This window comes from Mustela nivalis (assembly GCF_964662115.1).
Source record: "Mustela nivalis genome assembly, chromosome: 17".
Classification (NCBI taxonomy): domain Eukaryota; kingdom Metazoa; phylum Chordata; class Mammalia; order Carnivora; family Mustelidae; genus Mustela; species Mustela nivalis.
In genome coordinates, this window is record NC_139036.1 from 30,335,294 (window position 1) to 30,358,694 (window position 23,401).

The following is a 23,401-nucleotide window of genomic DNA, read 5'->3' on the forward strand; positions in this document are numbered from 1 at the left end:
CCCCCCCAACTGGCTGTGGTGATAAACACGAATCTTCATACTCCACGCCGGATAACTGGGCTTATCTCTTTGCAGGATTTAACCCTACCTGGCGGGCAGCAACTCCGCCGCAGTCCGGCGGTTCGGGGACGCCGCCACCGAGGGAACCCGACTTGCCGCGGCCGCGCCCCCACGCTGTCGCACGCGGCCCGGCACTTCGCGGCGGCGTCCAGGGGGCGGGTCGCCTCGCGCCGCGTCCCGCCGCGCGGCGGGAACTCGAGGCCCCATTGGCCGCGCTGGAAGGCGCGGCGGGGGCTCGTGCGCCAACGGTCCCAGGGTCCGCGGCGGCGGGGCGCAGGCGGGGGGAGGGGGGCAGGGCGCAGCGAAGGCCGGGCGAAGGTGGGGGGGAGATCGAGAACGGGGTGGGAGAGCCAGGCGCGGCGGGGCGAGTCCCAGTGCCCGGGCGGGGGCGATGGAGGAGGCGCTGCTCTCCACCCCCATCAACCCCAACAACTTCCCCGCCAAGCTGTGGCGGTTGGTGAACAGTCCCCGGTACCGCTCGATCCGCTGGGACGGCCGCGGCGAGGGGCTGCTCATCGACCAGCCGCTCTTCGAGGCCGAGCTGCTCAGCCCGCCCGGAGCAGGGGCTGGGGCCGGGGGTGGTGGCGGCGGCGGGGGCAGCGGCGGGGGCGGCGTGGGGGGCGCCGGGGCCGAGCCCGAGCTCTTCAAAACCACCAACTTCACCAGCTTCATCCGCCAACTCAACCTCTACGGCTTCCGCAAGGTGGTGCTGGGCGGGCCGGGCGCGGCGGGGCCCGGGCCGGGGCCAGGGGGCGGCGGGCCGGCGGGCGACGGGCCGCTCCACCACTTCCACAGCCCGCACTTCCGCCGCGACCAGCCGCAGCTGCTCGTGCACCTCAAGAGGCTCACCAGCGCCAACAAGGCCAAGCTGGCGGCCGGCCTGGAGGTGCCCTGCCGGCCACCCAACCGCTTCCAGAGGCTCCTCATCACGTCGGCCTCGGCCTCGGCCTCCGCCTCCACCTCCCCGCTGCAGCACCAGGAGCCGTCGCCGCCCACGGGGCCCCGGCCGGAGCCGCACGGTGAGTCCTCGCCCACGGCAGGGCACATGGGGCACCGGGGAGCAACCGCCACTGCCGGGGGCATTTCGCACATCCTCCCCGGTGAGGTGATCCGCTTGCTGCTGTGCTTCTCGAGAAATCACTCCCGTCATCTCCACCGTTTCCAGCACCCCCTGTCCCCCAGTACCTCCCCCTGGAAAGAGGCATTGAGCCCCTTCTGGTTAGTCGTCCACTGGCGGCCAAAGGGACCTCTGCTGTAGGCTTCCTGCTGTTCCCGGCTCCTCCTGAACTCCAGACCTCCATGGCCATTGACCTTCTTAAGACCCTTACCTTACCTTGAACGTCTAGAGTAAGTCGCCCTTTGTCGAAGCACTAGGTCGGGAAGAAACACCGAGGGGTTTCCTTTGCTCTAATGGGAAGCAAAACAAGAGTTACTGTACAGGGTGAGAATGTGGAGGTCAAGGTAGGAAGGAACAGAGAGTCATGGCCAAGAACACTTAGAACGTTTATACAGATGGAGGGAAAGCGAACAAGGTATCTTGAGTGGAAGTGTGTCCTTGAAGGGACAGGCCATCTTCCACACCTTTGACACATCTAAGAAATCTTAGAACAGGTGTCCTGACAGTAGTCATACATTAGATTCCAAGGAATGTATAGAAAGGTCGACAATGTTTATATATCTTAAGAGCAAAAACATAGTAATATATTCAATTGTTCATGAGATATTGTTCCTGCATACAATGCATTGGGCAACCATTTCTTTCATTGTAACCAATTAGAGCTGATGTTTACTTAAGGTGTTATGGTTAGGCAAGCACAAGGCAAAAATGGTGTTCTTTACTGTCGAGTGTTAGTTAAAAAGAATTTTACACCTTTCAGTACTGAAAAAACTTTGTATAACTGTGTATTTACTAAAAGTTTAAAAGTTCTCTGTGACAAAATTATTTTATCAGCTTGATTTCTGGAGCTCTTCCCTCTCTTCTGCAAAGGTGAGGGTGGCAATACTCCTTCTCTCTGTGTAAGGAGTCATGATAGGAGACAGTACTCCAAGACAGCAACTGGATATAATAATGAGAATTCATTCTTTGCCTTCAGTAGAAACATTCTCACCATGTTCATTTTGATTTAACATAGTGTGTAAGGATTATGTTTCAGATATGGAAAACTTTAAAATATGCAAATTAAAGTAGCACTTCGGTCAGTTTATCCTAGGCCCAGGGTTAAGAATGAGGCAGTGTTTTGTTCATTTGGAATTTAGAAGATAAGGGATTAAAAGCTTGTGTGTCTGTGGAGTTTAGAAGATAAGGGATTAGGTTAGAGTTCTAGTAACAAGATAGAAAAATAGCAGTGGCCTAGGAATGTTCTAAAGGAATTCTAAAGGATTATTAAGCTGCTTCCATGTGATGGCCAGTGATTTGGGTGGGGAACTGAATGGGGAAAGGCAATGGAGATAATACCATGGCAGACATTTGGCAGAATCTCTGACATGGATATTTGTTTTTCAGGTTGTGTATCTGGTGGGCATAAGGAAAAAAGACTGGGAAGTGTGTTCTTGGGAGAAATAGGATAACCACTTCAGAGAAACTTACATGCATACATAAAAAGAAGGTCTTGCTCACTTTTTTCACTTCTCTTTCTTTTTCCCTCATCTATGTTACACACAGTTGTATTCTAAGGATAGAGTCCATTTTATTTTCTTTGATTTTTATTTATTTATTTTAAAAGATTTTTATTTACTTATTTGAGAGAGAGCATGAGAGCTAGAGAGAGCGTGTGCACGCACAAGGTAGGGGAAGGGCAAAGGAAGAGGGAGAAGCAGACTCTTCACTGAGCAGGGAGCCCAACTCCAGGCTCTCCATGCTTACGACCTGAGCTGAAGGCAGCCGTTTAACCAACTGAGCCAATCAGGTGCCCTGGATAGAGTCCTTTTTAATTAAAGAAATGTAGGGGCTGCCAATGGTTTGATTTTCTTCACTTATAGTTCATTTAGATGGCATTTTATTTTTTTTTAAATTTATTTATTTGACACACAGAAAGAGAAATCACAAGTAGGCAGAGAGGCAGGCAGAGAGAGAGGAGGAAGCAGGCTCTCCTTGGAGCAGAGAGCTCGATGAGGTGGGACTCGATCCCAGGACCCTGAGATCATGACCTGAGCTGAAGGCAGAGGCCTATCCCACCGAGCCACCCAGGTGCCCCTAGGTGGCATTTTAAAGATTATTTGTTGAATAACAAATTTAGTTCATACTTCTGCAGTATCAATAATACATCAATCCATACATAACCAGATCATTGTAGTTTTCATGCATTTACTTTTTTTTCTTTCTTTCTTTCTTTCTTTTTTTTTTTTTAACCATTCTGCCGGTTGGTATGTGCAGAAGGTGTGTCATTGGTGGATTGTCTATACCACATGCTTGGATCACTAGGGAATTGTGTTACTGGTGTGGGCAGGATGTAATTCTAAGTTCAAGAGTACTGGGCCAACTTTGTTTGCTTAATTCTATGTTCTAAGCCCTTGGTCTACTGTTTGTCTACTGTTTGTCTTTATATAATTTTTATTCTTCTTGAACCTTTCATTAGTTATATGCTTGACTATACTGTTGCTTCTTAGTTTCCACTTTGTTTATTGTGTTCTACTTCAGCTTATGGTTTGAATACCTCTGTCTTTTTTTCTCCCCCAAAGGAATCCTTTGTTTTATTACCGACTTCTCTTATCTAGATCCTTTGAACTAGCTGTCTTGTTCACCTTTCAGGAATGTACTGATAAGAAATGTGAAGATCACATGTTTTTCCTTTTTTTGGTTCACTTTTGTTATTTTACTCTTAAGTGGCAATTTATTTTATACTATTTGTTAACAGTATTTGTTAAAACTTTCTAAACTAAGTAACAAGTGTGAACAATAGTAGATAATCAGTGCTGGCCTGGGAGTATCAAGCTGGCAGGAGGCAGGTTTTTTCCTGGGAATTAATTAGCTCAGATTCATTTATTTAGAGGGAAAAGGATCTTTAAGAGCAGAAATCCATCCTGCCTTGCATTTCCAGAATTCTGGATTTAAACTTTGCTAAATATATCTTGAAGATGTTCTGAAAACATATAGATGATATTCCGTGAAGTTGGTCAGAATAGAACCCTATGAGATAACCCTTAACAATAAATAAAAGGTGAACTTGTTTTAGTTCTTTATTTAAAAAACAAAACAAAAACAAATGTAAAGGAGCGCCCTTCTAATCCTATCAGCCTTCTTATGTTAGCAGCATCTAAAAATCTGTAAGTATTTGGTGATCACTTAGGTCATTGTGATAGAAGTAGAATTTATATTTTAATTTGAGAAATCAAAGTAGAGAATTCTTTAGTTAGCTGCTTAAGTTATTGACAATCTTCAGATTCATTAATAGCTTAACTCTAAAGAAGGTAGGAGAAAGGTTAGCTATTGCACACTGTAGAAATATGCAGTTTTAGCATGTGAAGCATCCCAGGAAGAATCAAGTGTGGGTAGTTTTGGACGTCAGAAACACCTATTGTAAAGAACAAAAAAATGTTTCTTTAGGTCTTAAATGATTGCACTGGTGGTTCAGAGTGTGTATACATATGGAATTGGTAGTCAAATACTATAAAAACTATTTTTTTTTGTACTTTAGAGGGAAAGGGGAAAAGCAGTTTTTAAGAGGTATATATCATTTGTATACTTTCAGTCTTCTGAACTAAGAGTTTTTTCCCTCATTAGATTTAGATCTCTTGATTTCCAGGGCTCTAGAATTTGTGTGTATATGTGTATGTATGTGTTTGTTTTTGGCATTAGTGCTTTGTTCCTTTTAAAAATTTTATTATTTTGTGGCACCTGGGTGCCTCAGTGGGTTAAAGCCTCTGCCTTCAACTCAGGTCATGATCTCAGGGTCCTGGGATCAAGTCCTGCTCCTGCTCGGCAGGGAACCTGCTTCCCTTCCTCTCTCTCTGCCTGCCTCTCTGCCTACTTGTGATCTCTGTCAAATAAATGAATAAAATCTTTAAAAAAATAAATAAAAATAAAAATTTTATTATTTTTTAAGGTTTATTTTATGAAAATTGATATGAATCAGGCAGTGCCAAGCCAGAAGTGGTTAGGAGTGCTTCTGATGCTTTATTCTTTTTTTTTTTTTTTAATAATTTATTTATTTGTCAGAGAGAGAAAGAGTACAAGCAGTGAGAGCAGCAGGCAGATGGAGAAGCAGGCTTCCTGCAGAGCAAGGAGCCCAATGTGGGACTCGATCCCAGGATCCCTGGATCATGACTCAAGCCGAAGTCAGGCGCTTAACCAACTGAGCCACCCAGGCGCAGTTTTTTTTTGAGAGAGAGCCAGCAAGTGGAGTGGAGGTGCAGAGGGAGAGGAAGAATTTTTTTTTTAACATTTAAAATATTAATATTCACTTGAGACAGAGAGAGAGCATGAGCAGAGAAGAGAGGCAAAGTGAGAGGGAGAAGCCAACCTCTCACTGAGCCGGGAGCCTGGTGAAGGGCTTGAAGAGGGGCTCCATCGCAGGACCCAGAGATCATGACCTGAGCCAAAGGCAGGTGCTTAACCATCTGAGCCACCCAGGCGCCCCAAGAGAGAGAATCTTAAGCAGGCCACCCACCACAGAGCCCCACATGGGGCTTCATCTCAGAACATCATGACCTGAGCCAAAATCAAGGGTGAGATGCTTAACTGACTGAGCGGCCCAGGTGCCCCGTATTGCTTTATTCTTTATTAGAGGAAATTCTTTTTCTTTTTAAAATTTTCTAAGATTTTATTTATTTATTTGACAGACAGAGATCACAAGTAGGCAGAGAGGCGCATAGAGAGAGAGGAAGGGGAACAGAGGGGAACAGGCTCCCTGCCGAGCAGAAAGCCCAATGCGGGCTCGATCCCAGGACCCTGGGACCATGACCTGAGGAAGGCAGAGGCTTTAACCCACTGAGCCACCTAGGCGTCCCTGAAGATTTGTTTGTTTGTTTGTTTATTTATTTGACAGAGAGAGAGAGAGAGCACAAGTAGGCAGAGAGGCAGGCAGAGAGGGGGATGAAGCAGGCGAGGCTCGATCCCAGGACTCTGAGACCATGAACTGAGCCAAAGGCAGAGGCTTAACCCACTGAGCCACCTAGGCACCCCAGAGGAAATTCTTTAGAGCAAAATTTTTTTTAATTAATTTTTTTTATAAACATATAATGTATTTTTATCCCCAGGGGTACAGGTCTGTGAATCGCCAGGTTTACACACTTCACAGCATAGAGGAAATTTTTTTTTTTTTTTTTTAAAGATTTTATTTATTTATTTGACAGAGAGAAATCACAAGTAGATGGAGAGGCAGGCAGAGAGAGAGAGGGAAGCAGGCTCTCCGCTGAGCAGAGAGCCCGATGCGGGACTCGATCCCAGGACTCTGAGATCATGACCTGAGCCGAAGGCAGCGGCTTAACCCACTGAGCCACCCAGGCGCCCCATAGAGGAAATTTTTTAAAGGAAATTAAACACCAAAGAAATAGAATGAAAGATGTATAACATATTGAATGGGTTTCCAGTTTAAATATTTGGAAAAGTAGATTTTTGAGTGCCATCTTTTATCACGTAGTTTAACAGATAAGTAGCACATAAATTAGACTTGCCCTCTGTTTTATTTTATTTTTTAAGATTTTATTTATTTATTTGACAGAGAGAGATCACAAGTAGGCAGAGAGGCAGAGAGAGAGAGACAGAGAGAGATCACAAGTAGGCAGAGAGGCAGAGAGAGAGAGAGAGGAGGAAGCAGTCTCTCCAGCTAGCAGAGAGCCGGATATGGGGCTCGATCCCAGGACCCTGGGATCATGACCCCAGTCAAAGGCAGAGGCCTTAACCCACTGAGCCACCCAGGCACCCCTTTCCCTCTGTTTTAAATAGATTAGCTTAATAAAACAAATTGAAAGGAATTTGTGAACCACATAATTTAATACATGATGCCTTCTTGGGAATAAATTAGCCTACCTTTGTGTTCAAGAATTACAGTCTGAAAAATAAGTTCAGCTTGCAACATGTATATTTTCTTTTTCCCCTTTATATGATATTGCCCTTTCTCTTCATCATCTCCACTTTTTAATTCCTTTCTACCCTACTAGATAAGAGAAAGCAAATATCAGAATCTTTGGGCGTGAGTATGTCGATTTTTAACAAACTGTTCAGGTGATTTCAGATGTAAACAATTGTTTGAGAGCTACTAATATCTAGGAAGGGACTCTACTAGAGATCCTCTGAAGAAAAAAAAGACCCTGGAAAATTTTTGATTAATTTAAGAAAGGAAGAAGAAAACTGAGTCAAATTTTTCAAGCCTGACTTTTCTGCAAAGGTTATCATTTAAAAAAAAAATTGAAGGGGGAGTAAAGACCATTAACTTTCTTTTTGGTTTGTGTTATTCTTCTATATATACAGTTGAGTGTTTACTTTTGTACCTATTATTAAGGTTTCTAAATGATTTGAAGGACTGAATGGAATTTCTAAAACTTGTAGGAAGTAGTTTACAGATTGGAAAAATCTGGGTCAATCAGTTGAGGCAATTGAGGTAAAAAAAGGTAAGATGACTGAATTGTCTATAAAAAGCTTTAAACATTGAATTTGATTTAACATTTGATTTAATATTAGAGTTTGGCTACTTTGTCTCTTCTGACAGTAATATTGAGAACCAACCAGAAGTCTGATTATTTTTTTTAGCATTATTGTGTATTCTGGATTCTGAACTTATTTCCACCAGAACTAAATTTCTGTTTTGTTAAAAATTGCTGAGAATTCAACATATTCATATTTTGTGACTTTTGGTTTACTCTATCCGGTGGTATAAAGTAAAATTAGTAAGTGTGTTCTTCCTTTTTTTATGCAGGACCAGTGGCTGTAGGACAATTCCACCGGTCATTCCGGCGAGATAGTTTGTCTCCTTACTCCTACGTATCGACTTCATCCCACAACCACAGTACTTTCCCTCTGAAAGGTTTAGATCGGACCCCGATTCCTCCTAGAACATGGCAGAACTCCCTTGGAATGCACCCAGGACAAGTGGAAACATCTCCCACTTTTTCAGATAAAGGGGTTCCATTTCCTGTACTGCAGAGGTTTCCAACTGAGGTTACCTATACCCTGCAGCCAAGTGCCACATCCGTACACGTTCAGCAAGGTCCTCAAACAATGGTCAGCTCCTCCCAAAAATACAGTAACTACACACCCTCAGCGCAGTACTCCCAAGCCTACTATCCAACAGGTATGAGAAATTCAAGTTCAGTGGCTTCTCTTAAAGTACTTTATGATGAAAGTTTATATATTTATGCATTTCTGCATGCTTAAAAATAGGAATAGGTGCATACCTAAGGAATGTCAAAGGTTTCTCATGAGGGCATATTTTTAAGTAATATATAAAATTTTATTGTGTTCTTAAGGATTGTGAAAATTCTGTTGGGTACATAAAAGTTTATGTTTTTAGTGAAACTTTTGTATCTTTGAAATGTGTCCTAGTAATGAAATTAGGATATAGTACATTGAGACCTCACTTTAACTTTGCTGTTGGTGCAGTATTTTGTTTCTTTTCTTTAAAAAAAAATTATATACATGTTGTAGTTGACCCTTGAACAATGCAGGATTGGGGTACTGACCCCCATGCAGTTGAAAATCTGTGTATAATTTTTGACTGCCCCAAAACTCAACTACTTATTACCTATTGTTGACTAGAAGCCTTACCTAAGATAACATAAAGAGTTGATTAACACATTGTATGTTATATGTATTATATACTATATTCTTATAATAAACTAGAGAAAAGAAAATGTTATTAAGAAAATCCTAAGAAAAAAATAAATTTACAATACTGTACTGTATCAAAAAAATCCTCATATCATATAAATGAACCCACATAGTTCAAACTCAAGTTGTTAAATGGTAAACTGTATGTACTGTATTTTTTAACGTTATAGGTGAGATTACCTCATAATGAAATCATTTTAGTATCTCAGTAATGAAGTTTAATAAAAGAACATACTCTCTAGGGCGCCTGGGTGGCTCAGTGGGTTAAAACCTCTGCTTTCGGCTCAGGTCATGATCCCAGAGTCCTGGGATCGAGCCCCACATCGGGCTCTCTGCTCGGCGGGGAGCCTGCTTCCTCCTCTCTCTCTGCCTGCCTCTCTGCCTACTTCTGATCTCTGTCTGTCAAATAAATAAATAAACAAAATCTTAAAAAAAAAAAAAAAGAACATACTCTCTAGCTCTTAAAACAAAATTATATTCTTATAGTAAAAACGTGATTGGGACGCCTGGGTGGCTCAGTTGATTAAGCAGCTGCCTTCAGCTCAGGTCATGATCCCAGCGTCCTGGGATCGAGTCCCACATCCGGCTCCTTGCTCCGCAGGGAGCCTGCTTCTCCCTCTGACTCTGCCTTCCACTCTGTCTGCCTGTGCTCACTCTCGCTCTCTCTCTCTCTGACAAATAAATAAATAAAATCTTAAAAAAAAAAAACAACAACAAAAAAACGTGATCGTGTGATTTGACAATGCAGAACCTGCAGTGTTAATCCCAGCCAACTGAGAAGTGCAGAGTAGCAGAGAAGAGAACCTGACAATGACAAATGACTTAGAGCTCAGCCAAGGGCGTTGAAGAAATACTGTAGATCTCAAGCCACTAATCAGGAATCCTTATGATAGTGATCATGTGTTTAGCTTCTTGTGGGGAGGGGAGTATCTTTTGGGAGGGTTACAGTTTTACAAGATAATAGCCTTTCCTTTCCATTCAAATGTATCTTCAGTTTTGTGGGAGCACCCTGTAGTCCTGCTCTGTTTCATCATACAGAGTACTAAATTTAATACTGAGTGACGAAATGGGGCAATGGAAATAAGACAAGGGTCAATCAAGGCTTTCAGAAAAGACCAGAGAGAGAAGGCGGCATTCTTTTGTTAAGATTCTAGGAATATTAATTTTCTCAAATATGTAGCTCTGGGAGCTATCTCTAGAGGTATTTTGTTAGACCATTTCTCCCAGACAGGAGGAAATCAAAAGCTAAAATAAGTGGAAGGATGTAAATTTAATAAGGGAATAAAATAATTTGTTGACCTTTACAAGTTATAATCTGGTAACGTCTGTTTGTAACAGGTCTCAGTATTTTCTAGCTGTAACATCCAACTTTTATTCTTTTATTATTGGCTTATTACATTCTACCTAAATATAGCAGTAAAAGGAATTGTTTTATTTTCTCAAAATATTTAATATTTTAATATTAAAATAATAAAACAAGAATTTAAATTAGATTGGGTTTCATGTATTTTTAGAGCTGCTACTGTTTGGGTGGATGGAGTTGAGAAGGAAAAGGCAAAGGAAGTATATGGATTAAGGATGCCTTAGTACTTTTATTAATTTTGCTTGTTAGAAATCTGAATTTTTTTTACTTCTTATGCAGAAGGTTGAAGTCTAATATTTTTCCAGATTTTCAGCTACTTCTTTGAAAAACAAAAATATCTCTGTGATCTTGAAAAATAGAAGATGAATAAATTCATGTTAGAAGTTTTAGATCTTGGGGTGCCTGGTTGGCTCAGTGGGATAAGCCTCTGCCTTCGGCTTGGGTCATGATCCCAGGGTCCTGGGATCAAGCCCTGCATTGGGCTCTCTGCTCAGCGGGGAGCCTGCTTCCTCCTCTCTCTCTGCCTGCCTCTCTGCCTACCTGTGATCTCTGTCAAATAAATAAATAAAATCTTTAAAAAAAAAAGTTTTAGATCTTATGTATACCAACAAATAGGGTCAGATTTTTATTGGTAAATAGTTTAATTCATTTAATAAACAGATTAGACATTACTATCTAAATTATAATTTCAGCTGCATTCCGGGTATTCCTGGACTGTATATACATACACAGAGTCTGTGTCTTCCTTATACTCGCTTTACATTCTACAGCCCATCAGTTGGATAATATCCCACCTCCCTTCCTTTTACCAGTGTTTCTCTCTCCTTTCCTATACTCCCTCCAAACCACCCCCCCAAACTGCTAAAGACTCAGAAGCTTCTGGGGAGTTTAAATTTGGAAGTATTGCAGCAAGAAGAAATGTAGAAATGTGCTTAACCTTTCAATTTGTAATTTTGGAGGCATTTTCCTATGGATGTATTAGATAGGGTGGTTAGGTTCTGTATTACTATCAGTTGTACACTTATGGTACAGATGGTTATAATCTGGTATAGGAAATTAGCCTATGTGATGTTGTGTCTATGGGAAAATGTATTTCAAGTTCCAGATAATCCTCAGAAACCCTTGGTTCCAAATTTTATGGGAACCAGTTATGTATTATGTACCAGAAGATAGTACAAATAGTTGATATTATTCATTCATTATAGAAATATTGCTTGTTAAATTGTTATTATTTAGGATATGTTAATTAAAAACATTTTATGTTAGCTTGGATGTAAAATTATAAATTAAAAATTGTCTCCAAGAGTTCAAGGTAAGGACTAGGAAAGAGACATTAAAAGAACAAGTAAGTGTTTTGATAGCTTACAGGGCATGTGAAAGAGAATCTTATGTTATCTGAATTTTTGTTTTATTTTCTTTAATAGGGCAAATTGAAATGACTATAATGTTTCTGAGGTCATAAGAATAAGAAATGTCATGATCTCATGATGACATCTAATACATAGAGTAGTAGGTCTATGATATAGTGTAATAAGCAAAACTGCTTTGAACATTCTGAAGTACGACATAAATAAAAGGTTGTATTGTTAAATACAAAAGACTTGTGTAAAAATACTGTAGAAGTATTTGATTCCTCCAGATTTTAGGTGAAGGAAGCAAAAAGTAGTGAGCAATTTAACCAGTATTTAGTGAGTACCTGTTTATGAAGAGCATTACAAATGACTTTTCTTTTTTTTTTTTTTTAAGATTTTATTTATTTATTTGTCAGAGAGAGAGCGAGCACAGGCAGACAGAGTGGAAGTCAGAGTCAGAGGGAGAAGCAGGCTCCCTGCAGAGCAAGGAGCCGGATGTGGGACTCGATCCCAGGACGCCGGGATCATGACCTGAGCCGAAGGCAGCTGCTTAACCAACTGAGCCACCCAGGCGTCCCTACAAATGACTTTTCCAAAGTTAAATAGACTATCATTCTCAGAGGAAGGGTAATAATCACTCCCAAATCCAGCTCTTAAAATAATAATGAAGTAACTAATTTTGGAATCATGGTCATACTTAAATCCTTTTGAAGAATTTGAGGATTGGATCAAATTTTAGTGAGCAGCAACAACTGACTTCATTTAAAAATTATATTGATGGGCATCTGGGTGGCTCAGTTGGTTAAGCCACTGCCTTTGGTCATGATCCTGGAGAACTGGGATCAAGGCCCATATCGGGCTTCCCCTGCTCTGCAGGGAGCCTGCTTCTCCCTCTCTCTCTGCCTCTTCCCCTGCTTGTGCTCTCTCTCTGTCAAATAAATAAATAACATCTTTTTAAAAATTATATTGATAATAAATTTTGATCTGGTCTCCAAATAGTATAACCAGTGAATTTTGAATGTTAAAATATTTTATAAATCAGTTTCTCTATAAAAGCCAAAGATTGAGACTGGAAAATTGCTGGCAGACTGACTCATAAAATGACTCATCTGAATCTGTGCTTACATTCGTCATTCCTCTCTTGAAGCGCCTGTTTTCTTTGCCTAGCTCACTACGTTTTTTTCCACTCTTATCACTCCTTCAAAGACAAAATATTGTAGATCCAGTATGGACGGACTCTTTTTAGTCTTGCTTTATCTTGGGTTCATTTTTCCCCCTCTGGTGTTATCTATATAGTAATCACTGTGATCAAGCATTGTTCTGAATATTTTCCAATATCAATTCATTTAATCCTCACAACAACCTTTTAAGATTAGAAATGTAATTATCCTCATTTTATAGGTTAGGAAATGGAAACACAGCTACTCAGAGGCAAGGTTGGGGAACAAAGCCAGGCAAGCTGACTCAGGAGTCCATTCTTTTGGCCACTGTGCTCTGCTATCTGTCTGCCTCTCATTTAGAGAACTCTTCATTTTATCCTTTGTGAGACTCTTTCCTGGTATGTCTCCTCCCCAGAATCTGTTACTCCCAGATAGGACAGACAATAGGAAATGATGGGGATGCTACTGGTGGCAGTGGGACTAACCTGGATTGTTGGCTCGTACTACCTAAGCAGTGAGAAAATACACCCAACAGCTAGAGTGGGATGTCTGGTTTGGTGCCTCTGAGGAGTGGGGCTGCCCCTAATTCATTTCTGTATACCCCTGTACCTAGTGTAGTCCTCAGCTATAGTTGTTCCCTAGTAAGTAGTGTATTGAATGAATTGAATAACTCTATTCTTTGTAATTAATCATTCAACCTGATCTTCACTGGATTATTTCATGACACTTGCCTCAATTTCCCTTCCTGTAAGTGGTAATAGTACTTCAAGTCAGGGATTAAATGAATTTAATGTATGTGAATAGACTTTATAAAATTTAAAACACTATTTACATAGAAAGGATAAAACATTTTAAAAGCTGTCTTTCAAATTAACCTACATATTAACATCCTAGAATCTAAATACAGTAGTTTGTAAAAATATACAACTTCTGCAAGGTACAGATGATGCTTTTATTTTTTTATTGAAAAAATACATATTGTATCATTATTTAAAATTTTTTTGACTTGACTCTTGGGCAAAAAGAATTGCTTATTGTTGTGAGTTTGTTGTTGTTATTGTTGTTTAAGCAGTGTGGAGCCCCCTGTGTGGCTTGAACTCACGACCCCAAGATCAAGAGCCTAGCTGAGATCAAGAGTTGGATGCTTAACTGACTGAGCCATCCAGGCACCCCCTATTATTGTTTGAAAGTACATTTAAATTCTAAAGATTTAATCTTCAGGCTTTTAATTCTATATAGTATACATAAACAGATACAGCACCTGGAGGTATAAGAGCTTTCCAGTGCTGTCGTTCTTGAGCTCAGGTAGCCTCTATCCTCTATCGTCAGTGTCTTTGAAAAGGCCTGATTTTGTTATAATGAAAAGAGGGGCAGGAAGTTCTCTTTAGCTGCCAGAAGAAACTAGGCAAAAACACAATTGTGCCTTTCTTTTTATTTATTTATTTATTTATTTGAAAATTTGTTTATTTATTTATTTGACAGACAAATCACAAGTAGGCAGAGAGGCAGGCAGAGAGAGAGGAGGAAGCAGGCTCCCTGCTGAGCAGAGAGCCCGATGCGGGGCTTGATCCCAGGACCCTGAGATCAGGACCCAAGCTGGAGGCAGAGGCTCTAACCCACTGCGCCACTCAGGCGCCCCTGCCTTTCTTTTTATTGAAGTAAAATATAAATAACATAGTTTACCATTTTAACCAATTTTAAGTTTACAGTTCTGTGGCATTAAGTACATTCACATTGTTGTATGTCCTAGCATTACCACCTTCCATCTCCAGAACTTCTTGGTCTTCCCCGAGACTCATATTAAAGGAATCATGCAACATTTCCCCTTTTGTGATTGGCTTATTTCATTAAGCATACTGTTTTCAAGGTTCATTGATACTCCAAAAATTTCAAATTTTTTTTTATTTATTCAAAATTTCCTTATTTTTTAATACTGAATAATTTTCCATTGTATGTATGTACCACTTTTTTTATGCATTCATCTGTTGGAAGAGACTGGGTTGCTTCCACCTTTTGACTATGATGAACAAAGCTGCTGTGTACACAGATGCACAAATATTTATTTCAGTGCCTGCTTTCACTTTTTTGGGGATATGCCCAGAAGACCTTTACCTTACTATAAGTAAGGATATATTGGGTTTCTAGATGTGTAGTAGCTTATCTTGAACCTAAATTTACAATTGAGATGTTTTTCCTATTGAGTATTTATACTGGCATTTTCTCACTGTTGACACTGTACTTATTCTGAAGTAGACTCGAGTCTAGAACATTTTAATTGTGTATTTGAATTACCTCCATAGGATAAAAAAATATGAAATTGTTTTCCTTACCCATAGTGGGAGTGAAAATTTTTACCTAGATAATTTTTAGTATCCTGGATTTTTTAAATTACCAGAATTGTTTTTAAAAATGTCATTAACTAAAAAGGTTTTAAAAATATTTTTTAAAATGTCATTAACTATCATATTTACATCTGAAATAGAATTCTATTATTTCCAGTTTTTCATTCTCTGTGCAGTTAAATGCCTTGAGTGAATACTGCGTTCAGGAAGACAGTGTAAGATTTTTATGCAGCTGAATGTGCCTTAGAATATAGTGATAAACTCAGTTTTATAAATGTCAGTACCTTCACAATGCTTACATAATACACACAGAGTTAATTTGTCATATATTAACCACACAGTTGCATTTCTATAGCTAGGTTTTTCTTATCCAGTAAACTTACTATTATCTTACATTGTTCTATTTTGTTGACTGTACATACAGGGTAGGACTGCTCTGGTAAGGAAATAGCCACTGGGAATCTTTTTGGATTATCTATTCACGTCCCCCTTTGCAGGTAGCTTTCCACTTTCCATTTGTTACTGGACACTTAAAAGGACTTTCACTGTTTTGCTGTTTCCTTAGATACCAAATCAACTATTAGCTATATATTAATATACTTTCTGTTGTATATTTACTTTACTTACCCAAGAAATTTATTTTATTTTAAAGATTTTATTTATCTGAGAGAGAGAAAAAGAAAGCACAAGTGGGGGGTTGGAGCAGAGGTAGAAGGAGAAGCAGACTCACCGCTGAGCGGGGAACCTGAACGCAGGGCTCCATCCCATGACCTGAGCCAAAGGCAGACGCTTAACTAACTGAGCCACCCAGGCACCTCAATCCAAGAAATTTATGTTAAAGTACACTTTAACAGCTATTTAAAATATGTAAGCGATGGAATCAGAACAGTATCATAAAAATAAACAATACCGTTCGTTGATTTATTTGCAATGAAATACTATTTCATGGTACCCTGTTGAGTGAAAACCTGCAGCTCCTGAGTCTCTTCTTGCCACTAGGGGGCTAGGTTTTCCATAGCTGTTAAAACTAGAAAAGTGTCCCAGTTTTTCTCAGTTTTGGCCAACCCAACAGACCCCTGCTTGATGTCTTAATTTTTGGATTTAAGTTCTTTCCCAGGATATGTATGCTTTCAAATATTCAGGGAAATCAAATTCAAATCATTGGAATTGTGTGTTTGAATAATCCCAAAGTTTAAATCTAAGAACGTGCTTACCTAACCTATATTGGAAGTGATAAGAGCATGAATTTTATGTGGCCATCTTAGTAATGTCTGGCTTTTTTAATCACTGGAATTGTTAAAATCTTGTAATTCAGAAAACATTAACCCTTACATATGTATCTAAACTAGAATTTTGTCCATTATTTCAAGTTTTTCCTTCCATTTAATGGCTTAAATTACACATGATACTAGAAAATGTTTATTTGTGGTATATCTTCATGAACTTCTGACATTTTAAAAATCAGTAGTCAATAATAGAGAAATAGGGAAACATTGCAATGAATTTTTATAATCCTTAGGTTAATTTACTTTCCAAGATCATAGAATAAGATTGTTTAGTAATTTTATTAGTATACTAAGATATACAAAATATGAAAAATGTGGACATAGAAAGTTGCTACCTTATCATAAAGACAACTTAAAAATATATTCATCAAGTGGAATTCTAGTAAAATTATAATGTTACATTTTAGGAAGAAGGAAAGATTAGCGAAGTATTATACATTAAAGAGCGTGTGCTCTGAAGTTTGCTGGCTCTGTCACTATTAGCTTTGTGACTTTCAGGAAATCATTTAACATCTCTGAGCTTTAGTTTCCTTAATTTTGTAAAGTAATGTTAGTACCTTATTCAATTGTTGTTTGGATTAAATGAAGCAATATATGTAAAGCACCTAGTACTGTGCCTGGAACATGGTAGGTGCTCAATAAATGTCATCCTCTGTTTAATCCAAAGGTGTGATGTGTTATAACTGATTCTCATTCGTTCTGGAGAGTCTCTCTCTGGAAAAGAGGAGACTCAGCCTATTGTTAAGACTGCATCTGTAAGTATAACTATACCAGTACAAAGAGTTAATCTTTTTATGGTATCCTAACTATAAAGAGAAAGCTTGGAAAATACACTTTTTTGGTTAAAATAATAGCAGCATTAGCTATTTATTTTTTGATTGCCTACTGTATGCCAGTACTATTCCAAGTGCTTTATGCATATTAACTCATTCATTCCTCACAACAAACATAGTAAGGTATGTACTGTTATTTTCCCTATTTTATTAAGATGCAGAAACTGAGGCCAAAAGAGATTAACCTTGCTCAAGTTTATACAGCTATTAAAATTTTGGAGCTGGGCTCCAGAGCCAGTCAGTCTGGATCTTGGATTTAAATTCTTAACTATTTTTTTAAATGGTTAAAACATTTTTGTCTGGATTTTACTAGATGCATTGTATAATGGTAGGCATGTTTGGAGAGTATTTCACGTATTTTATCCTTAAAACACACCCTCCTCCTAATTATTATTACTATTAAAATGATTGAAACAATTATTTTGTATTCCAAATACGTTCTGATATTTTCAGTAAAGTGAAATTACTTTCAATAAGAATAAGCATTTGGTTAGAAAGGTAACAGAATGTTGAGGTGCTAAAGATATCATTTGGAAAAGTAGACATGACCCTTTAAGATGATTTTTAAAAATTAGTCTATTACCATGTTGTTTTTAATAAATAATAGCACCTAATCAGACTAAACATAATTTTATTGCATCCACAAAGGAAAACTTGGAATTTTTCTTTCCAAGTGGAAAGAGGGGAGTGCCTTAAATGCTGCCAGAAGTAAATTGTGGTTGATGACTCTTCTCTGTTTGAATTTGTCCCAGCTGTGCTACAGTGCTGCTCTCCTTCTGCCCATATGGACGCTTTAAGTAGTTGTGTCACTCCCACTGCCTCTTCCTATGCACACTGCAACTACTTCCAGGTAAGATTCTTGGAATAGTGCACACAGTCTATTTCACATGGAATATTATTGACCTCGCACAGTTTTAAAGTGTAATTTTATCTTAATAAGTAAGCTGTGGATTACAGCTTCAGTTTTCTCAGTTCTAAAAAAAAAAAAAGTGGGGGTTGATAAAAATGATGTCTGAGGATTCTTCCAGGCCTGTGCTGTCCAAAAGAGTAGGCAGTAACTACAAGGCTATTTAAATTAATTTAAATGAAATAAAATATAAAATTCATTTCTGGTGCTCAAAGTCTTATATGGCTTGTGGCTACCAAATTGTACAGCACAGAGATCATTTTCATCGTTGCTGAAAGTTAAGAGTATCGCTGTTCTAGGCTCTTCTGTGGTAAAATGAATACCAGATAACCTTTAAAAGTACATAAGTCACCAAATGACAGTTTCTTCCAAGATGATACAGGGAGTTACTTTTTTTTTAATGAGAAAGGAAAATGAAATAAAAAATGAGAAATTCAAGTAGTGATACTTTTTTGCTCCCATATTGTGAACACTATACTTCAGTTATTTTCACATTATTTATTGGGAAGCAATTGAGTTTTATTTAAATGTTTTAGATTGCTATTTCTATGATAAGATTGAATTTTTTAAAGATTTTATTTATTTATTTGACAGAGATCACAAATAGGCAGAGAGGCAGGCAGAGAGAGAGGGGGAAGCAGGCTCCCCACTGAGGAGAGAGCCTGATGTGGGCCTCGATCCCAGGACCTTGAGATCATGACCCAAGCTGAAGGCAGAGGCTTAACCCACTGAGCCACCCAGGTGCCCCTAGAATAAGATTAAATTTCACTCTTTGTAGTTTTATGCTATAATTGCTTAAAGATTGGAATTATGTATTTACCTTTGATGTCATGTAGTTGATATAGCTTCTGGGCTTTTTTTTTAAAGATTTTATTTATTTATATGACAGAGATCACAATTAGGTAGAGAGGCAGGCAGAGAGAGGAAGGGAAGCAGGCTCCTTGCTGAGCAGAAGCAGAAGCAGAAGCAGGACCCTAGGATCATGACCTGAGCCACCCAGGCACCCCAGAGATAACTTCTGTTTTTTTTTTTTAAGATTTTATTTATTTATTTGGCAGATAGAGATCACAAGTAGGCAGAGAGGCACGCAGAGAGAGAGGAGGAAGCAGGCTTCCTGCCCAGCAGAGAGCCTGATGTGGGGCTCGATCCCATGACCCTGAATCATGACCTGAGCCGAAGGCAGAAGCTTTAACCCACTGAGCCACCCAGGCACCCCTAGCTTCTGTTTTTAAGAGAATAGCTTACTATTTTACTGTAATTTTGAGAAAATTACATGGAAAGCCAAATTATAATCAGATTGTTGTTTGAAGAATATAGAATCAGATCAAAGGGACTTAGTTGGACATTTTTTAAAAAAAGATTTTATTTATTTGACAGAGAGAGATCACAGGCAGGCAGAGAGACAGGCAGAGAGAGAGGAGGAAGCAGGCTCCCTGCTGAGCAGAGAGTCCGATGCGGGGCTCGATTCCAGGACTCTGAGATCATGACCTGAGCCGAAAGCAGAGGCTTTAACCCACTGAGCCACCCAGGTGTCCCTTAGTTGGACATTTTTAATGGCAGGTACCATCAGTGGACTATCAAGCATTATAGTCCAGTCTGTTCATCTTCGCTAGAGGGACATATCTGTCCCACAAGTTAGACTCTCTTGTTTGTAGATCCAGGAACTCTCTCCCTTGGATCATACTGGAGATACTCTGATGGTGTTTATGTCTTGTTTATGTTTTAAATAAATTATTTAACATATCCTTAGAAATATCCTTACTATAGAAAGATAGTACTTGTTTGTTATAGGAAAATAAAGATAGGTAGACATAACATTTTTTTAAAAATTTTATTTATTTATTTGACAGATAGATCACAAGTAGGCAGAGAGGCAGGCAGAGAGAGGAAGGGAAGCAGGCTCCCGCTGAGCAGAGAGCCCGATGCGGGGCTCGATCCCAGGACCTTGGGATCATGACCTGAGCCGATGGCAGAGGCTTTAACCCACTGAGCCACCCAGGTGCCCCTAGACATAACATTTTTAAAATGAAAAAAACATATTTTAGATGTGATTCTGGAAATAAATGCAATTGGTTTTGTTGGATCATAGATATTGGTGAGAGTGTGCATGAATGATCATTATAGTGTAATGGTTAAGAACAAGAGCTCTGAAGTCAGGCATCCTATGTTTGAAACCTGGATTTGTCAGTTATTTCATTGTGACTTTAGGTGAATACACAGTTTCTCTGAACTTCAGTTTCATCATTTGGAAATGGAGATGATCACATTTTATAGGCCTCTTGCAAGGATGAAATGGAATAATGTATATAAAGTACTTTGCATGTGCTTGGCACATAGTAAGAACTCAATAAATGGTGCTATTGGCTAGAGAAAATGGCTTGATGCTTAAATCATTTAAATTTACATTATTTGGCATTAATGTCCTTCAAATAACTGACTCAGTCTTTGTTGTGTATTTGGCAACACCAACCTATCACACGTTTTATTTAATTATTACTCTTCAGTATTTTATATTCATAGCTTGAGATTATTTATTCCCAAATATGTAATTGAATGCCTACTTTGTGCAAAGTACTATGTATAAGAGAATACATCTTGAAGATATAAAGAATATATCTAAAAGTGACAACTCTTTTTAATCTATGTTTTATTATTTAAAAATAAATAATCTCAGGAACCAAAGGACATTCGATATTCCATCCATTTTTTCCCAGATCATTTGGAACAGAATATCAGTACCTCCCCCTGAATCTATAGAAGCATTGGTGGACTTGTGAGCATCCTGTGTTTGAAATTTCCTTACTACATTCCTAAAGTAGTATATGATAGATATAAGTGATGTTTTTGTCTGTCAACTCTTATGAAATAATTGGTTGTATAGGCATTTTATCAGCAAATATGTATTTGGGTACTGTAGCTTTTTGATTTTGTATATTTTAACCCTGAGAATTATTGGTCCTTTCCAGTATTGAGTATAGTGGTTGATGTATATTAGTGGCTAAGTAAATGTTAACAATAGAATTAAAGCTGCCATTGCTGAAAAGTTGATTGGTGTTCAGGTTTTCTTAGTGAGCTTTAGTTAAAAGTTATTTAACATTTACCAGCCTAAACATTGCTGCTTTCCTCCTTAATCTCATATTCAATTTTCTATCCAAACAGTCCTATTTTCTCTTTTCCCAGAATCCTCCAATGCAATCCTCCTATCCAGTTGAATTTCTGCCTTCTAATTGGCCTTGCAGTGCTACTGATGAAAATAAAAAGACAGAAGTAAACCTAGAGGCTGTTTTTCAGATAGTAGATGAGTTGCATTCCTCCCCTAAATTGGAGATGGTGAAGGTGGAGCCTGTTGAGAATCAGTGCCCAACATCTCAGTCTAACAGAGGCCAACATATCCTAGCTAATTCAAACAACAGCAATCCATCTTCCACAAGTCAGGCTAGCCAGCTGGAGCCACTTACTCCTGTAGGCTCAGATATTACATCTTTTGTGGTCGGAACAGAACAAGCAATTACCTGCTCTCTACCACAGTCACCTGAGTACATCTATACCATCCACACAGCTCAGCCTGTTGAAAATACGACAATGCAGGAATCTGCAGCCATCCAACAAGCTCATGTCAAACTGAAGGAGCAGCTAAGTCGTAATCCGTCTCCATCTTCAGTAGTGTTTGTGCAGGAAGGGCTACCATTCAGCACACACCAGGTAAGGCAAAGAGAAAAGTCTCTAAAAAGCTCAAAGTACCTAGTGCTTCTTGCTAAAGACTGTTCTGGTGAAGAGTTTGTTCACATTTTATTCGGGTTTATTACCAGTTCACTATGCCTTTTTTTTTTTTTTTTTTAAGATTTTATTTATTTATTTATTTGACAGAGAGAGAGAGAGAGATCACAAGTAGGCAGAGAGGCAGGCAGAGGGAGGGGGGTAAGGCAGGCTTCCCGCTGAGCAGAGAGCCCAATCCGGGGCTCGATCCCAAGACCTGGGACCGTGACCTGAGCCGAAGGCAGAGGCTTAACCCTCTGAGCCACCAGCCCCACTTTCTTTCTTTTTTTTTTCTTTAAAGATTTTATTTATTTATTAGAGCAAGAGAGAGAGAGTGCAAGTGCATGCCAGAGCCCAAAGGGGTGTGGGGCAAGGCAGAGGGACAAGTCGACTTTGTGCTGAGTGCAGAGCCTGACATGGGGCTCCATCCCAGGACCCAGAACTCATGACCTGAGCCAAGTCAGATGCTTAACTGACTGAGCTACCCAGGTGCTCCCATTATGCTTTCCAGAAGCATGGTGGCTGTCCCAGTGATTCTGCACAAAAAAATTCAGAAAGAAGTAACCTTAAACCCCAGACTTCTTACTGTGTTATGGTCTGAAGTCAGCCTCTAGAGAGGCAGTAGGAGCATTGTGGAATAAAACTTATTTTCATGTTAAAAGCATCCCTTGAGTTTTGCTTCCTATCTTAATTTGGATGGACTAGGTATGCCTGGCTGATTAAATCCACTACTCAGAAAGGATGGTTTATCTGGCAGATAATATCAGGACTTTTCTAGCCATTTGTAGCATGGAGGTATAAGATGGTTAGGGGTCTTTTCATACTTTCTTATAGCATTATTGAATTCTCATTTGACTTAGGAGCATACTGTGTTTGAATTTCATTACTAATATCTACATTCTTAAAGCAGAATTTGACTCTAGTTTGAGAGACATATTCTGAAGGTAGAGGCTAATTCCTTTATTGTTGCTGGTTTATGACTAGGCTTTTACCACATTGCTTTACTTATTCTAAGTAAAACTATATCTAAGTTAAAATCAGTTTTTGTGAATTAACTTATATTTTCCTACTTTTATTTTTTTCTTGATCTTAGCCATGTGTATGTATGTATAAGTGTGTGTATATATATATATATACACACATATACACATCTGTAAATGTCTGTGTACACACACATATATTTTTTTTTAATTTTGGGTTTTTTTTTCTTTAATGGGACTGAAAATATCATCACTTTTAGATTCCCAAGATAACTTCTTGATAGTTGTGGGTTTTTTTTGTTGTTGTTGTTGTTGTTGGATAGCAAAGCAAAGTCTACTGAGTGATAGCAATGTGATAGTTCAAAGCTCCCAAGAACGGAGGGGACCTGAAGGGGTTGCCCAACAGTTGTATTTTTTTTAATGCATTCTTTTTTAGCTCTAATTTTAGATATATCTGTCTTAAAGTATCTATCAACTCATTGTCCTTTTTTGAGCCCAACTGTTGAGACCCAGTATATCATGTGTTAAAATAGTACTATACTGGGAGAAGGGGAGTGGGTATATGGATATTGGGGAGGGTATGTGCTATGGTGAGTGC

At 39.3% G+C, this 23,401-nt stretch overlaps 1 protein-coding gene across 1 annotated transcript in view; it reads left to right on the top strand.

Moving 5' to 3' along the window:
- The first annotated feature begins 290 nt into the window (after nucleotides 1-290).
- HSF5 (heat shock transcription factor 5) overlaps nucleotides 291-23,401 on the top strand; it is a 48,228-nt gene continuing 25,117 nt past the window's right edge. Inside the window, exons 1-4 of the mRNA XM_082705911.1 lie at nucleotides 291-1,079; nucleotides 7,914-8,288; nucleotides 17,913-18,010; nucleotides 21,248-21,769. Of these exons, the coding sequence (XP_082562037.1) occupies nucleotides 452-1,079; nucleotides 7,914-8,288; nucleotides 17,913-18,010; nucleotides 21,248-21,769 (1,623 nt within the window). The 5' untranslated portion in view covers nucleotides 291-451. The remainder of the gene's footprint in view (nucleotides 1,080-7,913; nucleotides 8,289-17,912; nucleotides 18,011-21,247; nucleotides 21,770-23,401) is intronic.